Source organism: Palaemon carinicauda, chromosome 6, assembly GCF_036898095.1.
Source record: "Palaemon carinicauda isolate YSFRI2023 chromosome 6, ASM3689809v2, whole genome shotgun sequence".
Taxonomy (NCBI): Eukaryota; Metazoa; Arthropoda; class Malacostraca; order Decapoda; family Palaemonidae; genus Palaemon; species Palaemon carinicauda.
Genome location: NC_090730.1, coordinates 71,852,170 through 71,862,897, shown reverse-complemented (window position 1 = coordinate 71,862,897; position 10,728 = coordinate 71,852,170). Strand labels below are relative to the sequence as shown.

The 10,728-nt window shown below is 36.5% G+C and overlaps 1 protein-coding gene across 1 annotated transcript; it reads left to right on the top strand.

Moving 5' to 3' along the window:
- The first annotated feature begins 8,046 nt into the window (after nucleotides 1–8,046).
- On the top strand, nucleotides 8,047–8,505 carry LOC137643072 (uncharacterized). The gene has a single exon (XM_068375917.1). The coding sequence runs from the start codon at nucleotides 8,047–8,049 to the stop codon at nucleotides 8,503–8,505; it is 459 nt and encodes a 152-aa protein (XP_068232018.1).
- Nucleotides 8,506–10,728: the final 2,223 nt, after the last annotated feature.

Genomic DNA, 10,728 nt, shown 5'->3' with positions numbered 1-10,728 from the left:
GTCGACGCAAGGGAGCAGGTATCAACTGTCCAGATCTATGAGTACTGACGTCACGGAGATGGGTGGCATTGGAGTCGTGGAAGAGGAAGTCTTCCCAAAGGAGTGATGGGCAGGATATTCTACATAATTGGTACTCTTGATCTCTTAGTTGGGGTTCTGCCAAAATGTTGTAATCTAACCCCAGCTGAATGGCGGCCAATGCATTTCTTGACAGGGCCTCCACAATAAGATTCATTTTCCCAGGGTAGTGTTGAAGCTAGAATTGTATTCAGTCACAGCAGAGAAATGTCAGTACAGATGGGCTTACCAGTAGTCGGACTTTCGAGTGAAGGCATGCACCAGAAGCATGAGGTCCATGCGAATGACGAAGGGCGTACCATCCACGAAGTGGTGAGAGGGACAGACAACCAAGTGCAATGGCCACATTTGGCGATCAAAGATAGAGTAGCTGGATTCCAACTTGGACTGTTTTCTACTGAAGGCCAATGAGCGGGGCGAGCCATTGACCACTTGTTTGAGTACAGCACCAATAGTGACGTCGCTGGCATCAGTGGAGAGAAGGGGAAGTGTATGTGGCACGAGACAAGTGAGAGCAGATGCGGTTGATAGGGCATTCTTTGCACTGCAGAACGCTGCTTCTTGAAGGGGATCCTACATTAAGTCTTTTGGCTTGCCCTTGATGAAGGCATAGAGGGGGGCAAAAGTGGCAATGATGGCTGGTAGGAAACGGTGATAATAGTTCATCAGGAGTGATGAGGACCCCTACAAACGATACTTCAATGGTGCCAAAGGTACACTTTTCTCGTACCAGACTACAAGGCCGTTCTGTTGTAGGTGGTCAAGTACAATGTGTAGGTGTTATACACAGATTGGGAGGTCCTTTAAGAGGACATATATGAGGCGCTGAAAAGGCCAAAGGCCAAAACAAGAGTAATTAAAAGTGTATATACCAAAGAGGGTGGGAATGGCGGGTTTGGGGATGTCTTCTGTTTTCATAGGCCCCTAATAAAACCCCTTCAGGAGGTCGAGCGTTGAGAAAACCTTTGCTTTGTGCAAGTAGGAGGACATGTAGGTGATGGTTGGGAGGGGGTAGTGATTAGGTTCTGTTTGCATGTTCAGGCACCTGTAATCCCCCCATGGATGCAGAGAGCCATCGTTCTTCAGGGCAATATGTTAGGGTGACAACCATGGGCTTGAGGTCTTCTGGCAAAGCAAATTTATTCCATTTCAGTGAAGGTTTATTTAGTGGATGCCAAATGATCAAGTGTCAGACACCTGAATCTGGCAAAATATAGTCCGCCCGTCGTCGTAATATGATGATAAATACCGTGTTTTGCGGGAACTGTGGGTGTTTGATGAAGTTCTGCATGGATAACTTCCTGTGTACAACATGAGGAGGTGGACGCAATCATACATGTGTGCAATGATGTGGAGAGTGATGTCAGATGGGGCAGATTGTAAAGGTGCCAAGGAGTATAAATCCGAGATAACTAACCGACTGTGAGGTACATCCAACAGGAGGTGGAAATGGTAGAGGAAATACGCATTGAGGATTGGCAATATGACGTCAGCAACGAGAAACTTCCCATTTCATTTGTTGTTTCCAAACAATAATGTGAGGGTTTCATACCCATGGGTGAGTCACAGATCAGTTGGCAGTTACCAATCGGACATCAACAGACTTAGACAGACTACGACGTATCTTAAAGGATCATTGAACCAGGGGTTTTCTTTCACTTGGTACCTTAGCACAAGAAAAAATATGCCTATCAACTATGTTGACTACTTCTTATTCAAAGGAACAACATGCTCAGCACTATTATACAATTGTGACCACCTCAAGCCCAAAACATCACACACACACACACACACGCACACACACACACACACACACATATATATATATATATATATATATATATATATATATATATATATATATATATATATATGTATATATATATATATATATATATATATATATATATATATATATATATATATATATATATATATATATATATATATATATACAGTATATATATGTATATGTATATGTATATGTACAGTATATATATATATATATATATACATATATATATATATATATATATATATATATATATATATATATATATATATATATATATATATATATATATATATACATATATATATATATATATATATATATATATATATATATATATATATATATATATATATATATATATATGAGTGTATCTGTGTGTCTGTGTGTATCAAATGAAAGGCTAGACACAAATGAAGTATATGAGCATATCAATAATTTAAAATTTGAGGAAAAGGCAAATATAAGAATAGAGATGGAAAGATATAGCATAGGTATGATGACATTAAGAGGAGATGGAGAGTATATTTTGAGCAACTACTGAACTGAAAATGAGAGAGGGTATCTGGGAGATTTCAAAGGTTTTAAGAGACTATTCCAGTCACAGTCAAGTGATGTCGGATTCCAGCCTAGCTCTTCTGCTCCTAACTCCTCTAAACCGGCCAAGGATGGACGGAGTTACCCATTATTTAACCAATTTCTCACCCTCTAAAACAACATTTAGGATCTCTTCTAAAAATAAAGAAATTAAACATAAGAGAGAGAGAGAGAGAGAGAGAGAGAGAGAGAGAGAGAGAGAGAGAGAGAGAGAGAGAGAGAGAGAGAGAGAGAGAGAGAGAGAGTGTTAGTAAATATGTGTAAAGAACAGAATATAATTTTAATAATTTTAATAACAGCACAACTTCCACTCCCTACGTTGCCTCTGCAACGTTGATAAGGATAATTATAACAGAAACAATTGGTTTACGTAAAGGACTTGGAGCATGTGAAGCCCTTCTTGCCACGTAATTTAAAATTTTTTATACAATTCATCCTTTTTTTTATTTTTTTTTTTTAAGATCAAGGTAAGATTGGCATGTATCAAGAATTATTATTATTATTATTATTATTATTATTATTATTATTATTATTATTATTATTATTATTATTATTATTATCAAAATGGAAAACTATTATTGTCATTATCCTTTTTATAATTATTAAAAAAGGATAATTTTTATTAATAATATGAAAACTAATGTTATTAAAACGATTAGAACTTATCATTATTTATGAAGAATTTAATACCTATCTCCCATTACTAAAATCTTGAAAAAAAAAGCACGTGATCGGTGGAAAAGTGCATAAACAAGATCAATGAAAACTAAAATCATTATCATTTTTTTTTTCAAATTATTAAAATTATTATCCAACCCGCAGTGCGCGTTACTCGACCAGTCACTATAAGACTTGAGGCCAAATCTGAAGTGGATGCAGTAGTACACAGACGTCCAACCCATGGCATGGAGCGGCAACAAAGTCGTCCACCACCCACATATGCTGCCTATCACTCATGCCCCAACGAACGACCTCAACAGCCACTAACTGACGCCAATCGACCAGATTCGAAGTTGTTGTGAAGAAATGTTGAGAGGGTTGCTTTTGGCCAAAAAACTTGTACGTACACCATCACTTTTGGCGATGGCCTCTCCTATTACCAATATTTTCTCTTTACATGATGATAAAGTCTGCGGGAAATGTAAAAAAAAAAAAAAAAAAAAAAAAAAAAAAATATTCCCCCATGAGTGCAACTCACATATGCCAAAGTGTATTAACTGTACAATGTTAAACAAACCAAAGACCACATAGTAAATTCAAGAAATTGCAAAGCTTTTGACTTGGAATTGAAAACATTAGCAAAAAAGGGTTGTGGTGGCTTGGTGGTAGCATCCTTGCCTGGTGATTGCCAGACTGAGGTTCAAGTCTCGCTCAAACTCGTTAGTTCCTTTGGTCTCTGAGACCTCACCGTCCTTGTGACCTAAGGGGGGTTTTTGGAATCATATAGGTCATTCTTCTGAGTCATCAGCAGCCATTGCCTGGCCCTCCTTGGTCCTAGCTTGGATGGAGATGGGGTTAGGGCGCTAATCATATGCAATATGGTCAGACTCTAGGACATTGTCCTGCTTGATAGGGCAATGTAACTGTCCCTAGCCTCTGCCATTCATGAATGACCTTTAAACCTTTAAACTAGGGATGTCACAAACTGTGGCTACGTAGATATACAACTTGTTGGTAATAAACCTATTCAAATTCGATAAATACTTGCACATACAAACATGATCAGAAACAGGGTTAAATAACTTTGACAAGGCTATTATCACTGAAATAACTCCCCCCCCCCCTCCACATATACCTTCTTTCACATTCCGAGAGAGGGTAGGTCTGGTGGGGGTGTAGGACTTTGCATTTATAAAGGTTACTAAAATCTTGAAATTTTAAATAAAAAAAAATAGAGTAACAAGCTTTGCATACTTAGAAATAAACTTCACGGAAAAAAAAGAGAAAAAACATCCACTATGATACGCTACAAACCTGCGAGAACAAATACTGTACTAGTATCTTCTTTGAAAAATCTAGTGGTCTCATTGAGAAGATTATTATGGGAAAAAAAATTATTCATCATTTTCGGAGACTTCAATCTCAGGATGGATGACGCATCAAATCTTGATGCTTTGTCATTTAGTAAGTTATTGGAATCATATCAATTGGCGAATAATGTTGACTGTGCAATTACTTTAACTGAGAATACGTTGGACCCAGATTTGAATGATGGAGTGAATAACATTGTATCTGATTTAAATGATGAAGAGAAATGTACTATCTCCCCAGGACACAAACTTATTACGTATAGTCGATCTCTACAGAAACATGTAGTAGTGAAGAAGATAAACATTACATATAGATAAAATTTTTCTGCGACTGTATTTATTGAAAAAATTACAAAGAAAATAAATGATGCTATCAACATTGCCTGTGATCATGATAATCTACGTCTGTTGGGAGCAATGTATGTTGGCTGCCTTGTGACCACTTATAATAGAGTGAGTAAAAGTGAATATGACACCTTGCGTCCACTGATGGAAACGACTATAACTGGTTTGATGGCGAGACTTTAGTGAAAAAGAGAGAAAAAAGACATAAGAAAGAACGTGGAATCGGTTAAAAACTTAGAGTACACGGGTAGAATATAAGACTACTAAGATGGAGAAAAACAGAATACTATAAGAGAAAGATCCACGAAACCGCAACAGACATGAATACGTTATATAATATTGTAAATGATATAACAGGAAATGTAAACGTAAAAAGCTACATGGGTACAGTGACCAGGAGCTATCAAATACTTTTCTAGTATTCTTTAAAAATAAATTTGGAAATATAACCAGGTCCTTTGTAAATATTCAACAACAGATTAATGATACACCAGATAGAAAAAAAATAAAGAAATTACGATATTTAATAGCATAACACAAGATGATATCAACAGGCTTACTAAGAGAGCAAAGAAAACCAACTGCACGATTGATCATATACAAATATGTGAGATAATTGAACAAAGAAACGTTTCTAGTCTAGCCGAAATAATTATGAGAATAGCAAATGCAAGCATTAATGAATGTAAGTTTCACAAATATGAGAAAATGGATAAAGTCACACAAGTTCTGAAAAGTGCTCTGGACTACCAGGAGTTAAGCTCATAAAGACATTTTTCGAGTCAATCCTTTGTTTCAAAACTGCTAGAATGCATAAGAAGTAATAAAAGCTTTGCCACAAAACCAATCTGCTTACAGAAAACTATACTCTAAGGAGGCACCCATCTGTTCTGTTCTGGAAATGATTCATGAAAATAGATGTGGTATTTTAATATCACTCGATCATATTACTGCTTTTAATACAGTTGAGCATGAATTGCTACTAAAGGATCTACCGTCCATCAGCATTGAAGATCAAGCTTTTAAATACCTGAAAGACTACTAATGTGCAAATTGGAAACTTTCATTCATCATGTGAACCTTTAAACACAGAGGTACCTCAGGGGAGTGTACTTGGCCCAATCTTATTCTGCATCTTTACTATTGGTCTATTGAAAATATTTCAAAGGCATTGTGGGAAAAGTTAGAGAATGAATGACAATTAAACAACAAAAATTAAACAAGAACAAAACTCAGTTTATGGTAGTGGGAAACAGAAACAACGCAAGAAGCTTAGGTGATATTCAAATATGCATGAATAATGACGCTGTGCCGATATGTAGTAAAGTTCATGACCTTGGCGTATTATTTGACTGCAACTTGTCTCTAATGCCAGAATAAAAAATGTAGTAAAAACTGCTGCTTATCATTTGAGAAATATTACTTATTTCAAAAAAGTACCTGGATGAATATTCTGTAATGAAAATTGTGATAAACTGTGCAATTACCAGAATTGGCTACTGTAACTCCATCTACTACAATATACCAAAAGTACAACTTAAAAAATTACAAAACATAATAAACAGAGGATCAAGAATGATGAAAGGTGTCACAACTAGGGAAAGGATCACTCATATACTAATTGAAACCACATTGGTTGCCGATTAAAGTGAGAGTTAAGTTTAAAATATGTTCAATAACACACCAAGCTATCAGAACCAGTTGTCCAAAATATCTAAGAGAAATTCTACATACTGTGCAGCCAACAAATCGTCGTTACACGAGAATAATTACAGATAGTTTCAAACTATTACCTTGGTACATGTCTTCTGTAAGGTCTAGAGCCTTCAAATATGTGGCCCTGAGACTATACAATAAGCTCCCACGGGAAATCCGAATAATTGAAGATATTAAGGCTTCCAAGAGGAAAATGAAGAGTTTCTTGTTCAGTGAGTGCTTCGATATTGATGATCTAACAGTAATCGAGCAATACGCATTGTGAAATGTTAAATGCTCCTGAATGAATATCATGAAACGACCGTGGAGGTCCTGTAAAGATTAGGGTTACCCTGCTGTATATGAGCAGATAAGCAGCCCTTAAAGTGAAGTAAGTAAAGTACTAATGTGTCTCTCACCAGGAAATGATGTAGTCATTCTAGGACTGCTGACTCCCACATAATAGCTGCCAACGGATCTGAGATCCCCACCCAAGGTACGAAACGCTCACATTTCATTTGGGAGTGCCAAATACCAGAGGAAATTTTTTGTTACTGATGTAACATTGCCAATAATGGATACAGATTTCTTCGGCCATTTCGACCACCTGGTTGATGTGGCACATCGATATTTAGTCAACGGAGACTCATACTAGTAAACACCTCATCAAACTGCACCCTCTGACCTCACACTCCACATTAGTGCACCTACGGATGACATCACCCACCTCCTCACGTCGTACCTGAAAGTCTTCCGACGAAAAGTTCACTCTATGCTCATGGTCCCCGACAAGTACTGTATTTATCACCATATCAGTATTTGCCAAATTCTGGCCTCTCACCACAAATTATTTGGCAGCTGCTAAAGGAACCTTTGCTGAAATGGAAAAATGGGCCTTTGCCAGAAGACCTAAAGCCCAGAGTCGTCACCGGTACACATCGTCCCGAAGAATGATAGCTCCCTGCCATCATGTGGTAATTACAGATGTCCGAAGAATAACATATAACCGTATCACTAATCTCTCCCCAATATTACCGACGTTACCTCCTACTTGCACATAGCAAAGGCGTTCTTCTCCCTCAACCTCCTGACGTGGTATCATCTAGTGCCCATGAACCCAGAAGACATCCCTTAGATCACCATCACCAACCCTTTCGGCACATTCACATTCATTTAGTTATGTTTTGTCATTCATAGTGATGCGGGCGCTTTTGAACGCCTCATGCATGGCATCTTAGAGGACCTCCCTTCTGTGTATACTATGAGCATGACTAACTTGTATTAAGCCCCCTACTCAAATAACAAGAACGCCATTACCTCTTCACTGTGATTGACCACCTTACACTTTGGCCTGAAGCCATCCACATGCAAACTACATCATCCGGCACATATACATCCACCTTACTCTCAGGGTGCATAACGAGATTTTAGTATCATTGAGCATATTACTTCTGTAAGGGTACAATTTTCACATATCAATTCTGGACATCATTGGCGTATCTCCTGGGCATGACCCTACATCAGACCACTGCCTACATACCTGAAGCCAACGGATTTCTTGAATGTTTTCATCGCTTTCTCAAAGCATCTTTGATGTCCCACAGCATTGACGACTCCATCTGGTTTACTCAGATTCCTTTGGTCCTCCTCGGATTAAAGACTACTCCTAAGGACACCATGCATGTCTCTGCAGCTGAAATGGTTTATGGTGACCCGGTGGTCATCCCTGCTGAATTATTTCTGTCTGCAAAATCCTCCTACAATCTCCATCAAGTGCCTCATACTGATGAAAAATTTATTCCCTGCCACAATACTTACATGCCTCCAGCAAAGCAACTTATAGAAAAAGGTTTAAACACCACAACACATGTCTTCATGCACACTGACTCTTGCAAACCACCGCTGACACCCCTTTTCATTGGCCCTTTCCTTACTATCTATCATAAACCACAGGTTAAAGCTGATTAGGTATGAAAAAATTAAGATATTCTGAATGAAAGTACTAAGGTCAGAGATTTGACATAGGAGGACAACTTATATCACACTCTAAACATAGAGAATAAAATGAACTATAGAGTTGGTAAATGGAAGGATGGTATTTTGTCAGAAGAAATAGCTTTACCAATGATGACAATGGGGGCACAGTCTAGTATTATGTATGGTGCCGCAAAGATTCCCAAATGAGGCATTCCTCTCAGACCAATTCTCTTAGCAATTAATACTTGATCCTAAGCTCGCGCCCTCACAGTAAATGAATATACTCTGAAGAAAGCTTACGAATTTGTAGAGCTGATTAATTCTACCGAAGGTACAAATAACTATGCTATGTGCAGGTCTGACATAGAGAGTTCCCTCACAAACATTCCTTTACAAGAAACATTAGAACTAATTCTTAAACCACTTTTCCCTAACCCTGATGATATTTTTGAAGGTTTCTAAAAAAAATATCTAAAACACTATTAAAGCTAAATAGTACTAAATCCATATTCTTGTTTAATGAGAGGTCAGATGATTATGTAGTTGGAGGAGCAATTAGATCATCATGTTAACCAACTTTGGCAAATGCGAGTGATACATTTTTACTTTCCTAAAATTCAGACCATGTAAACCAGTTTTTAGATTATTTAGATTTAAAGCAACTTAATATAAAATTTACAAAAGAAAGAGAACAGAATAATACTTTTCCTTTTCTCTGTATCTTGGTTTCTCGGAAACATGGCACCTTTGAAACGGCAGTATTTCTGAAGAAAAAAAAATCATAGGACTAAGCTATAACTTTTAAGTTCAGAACCAAATATTTACAAATTTAACACAACAAAAGCACATTTATATAGTTGTTACCATGTATGTTAAAATTATCTAAGGTTTCACGAAGAAGAAAATTATCTAGTGTCATTCTTTATGAACAATGGGTTCCCTCTGAACTTCTATTATAATCATGTTAAACACTTTTTATGTAAAATTTACAGTCAAAATTTAGTCATTCAAACAGTCAGTAAGAGAAAATTAGGTTCCCTTTCCATATGGTTAGGTTTCAGAGAGTCTAAGAACAGAGGTTATGGGTGTTGTGGAAAAGTATTATCCATATTTAGATTTATAACTTACTTTTTAACAAATAATCTCTGTTACCTTACTTTTGTAAATATGAGGAATGAAAACCTACTCTCTTGTGTTCTGTTGTCATGTGAACTTATCAAAGTTCGCTCTGCAATGAGTGCTCCACAGGAAAACGTCTAGACAGATTCAATGTCTGATTTTGGAGCACTCAGTAAGATCGGTACGCACTTGTACACCTTCAAGTAAGAACCCAATTTCGGCCATTTATGATTATCCATCTCAATCTGGTCTTGCCATTCCCCCCCCCCCCAAAAAAAAAAAAAAAAAATCAAAATAACTAACTTAGTAATGTAAGCCAACTAAGAATCTTGGACGAACTCTTTGTATATTTTTAAGAAAAAATCCAGCTTGAATAAGGGCTTACCTGTTAAGATGCCGGCGGCCCATTAAACTGTTTTCTGATCTATGGGTTGCTGATCTGGTGGGTGGTCGACATTTCCTGCGGGTAATTAGGCTATATTATTATTGAGTTCGTATTATTCTGTTTGATTGGTTTGATTTCATAGCTAGTTGGATAATTTATGGGGTATGTTTTCCCAAGTATCTATGTATAATAATTTTTATTAATTTTGCATTGTATAATTTAAAGAGAGGCTGAAAATGGTATAAGTTTTATCCAAAGCTTTTAAATAATAAGGAAGATGATAGCAGCACGGATAAATTAAAGACGTGTATTTGTAAGTGTGCATGTAACCTTACGATTTTGTTTACGTGTAAATACATTTAAGAAATATTTTTTCTTATTTTGATAATATTATTTTTTCCGTATTCCTATGAAAACTAGTAGTCTATAGTGTACCCTAAAAAATATGGACAGCTAAGCTTTCAAGTTTTATACACTCACAACAAATGAAACCGAAAGTCAGGATAAAAAAAAAAAAAAAGTTGTGAAGAGAGTGACGGATTTCTACAACCTTATGTAATCATAAGCAGTAATGCAATTGTATTTTTTATATGATTTAAGAAAATTAAAGATATAAAATTATATAGAAGACATGCTGATATAAAAAAAACAGGACAGTTTTGATAACATACATTAATATTTGAAAAAAAACAGACTGATAAGGTGACTAA

Excerpts from the sequence above, each read along its gene's own strand:
- LOC137643072 (XM_068375917.1), top strand. The coding sequence starts at position 8,047 with ATGACCCTACATCAGACCACTGCCTACATACCTGAAGCCAACGGATTT.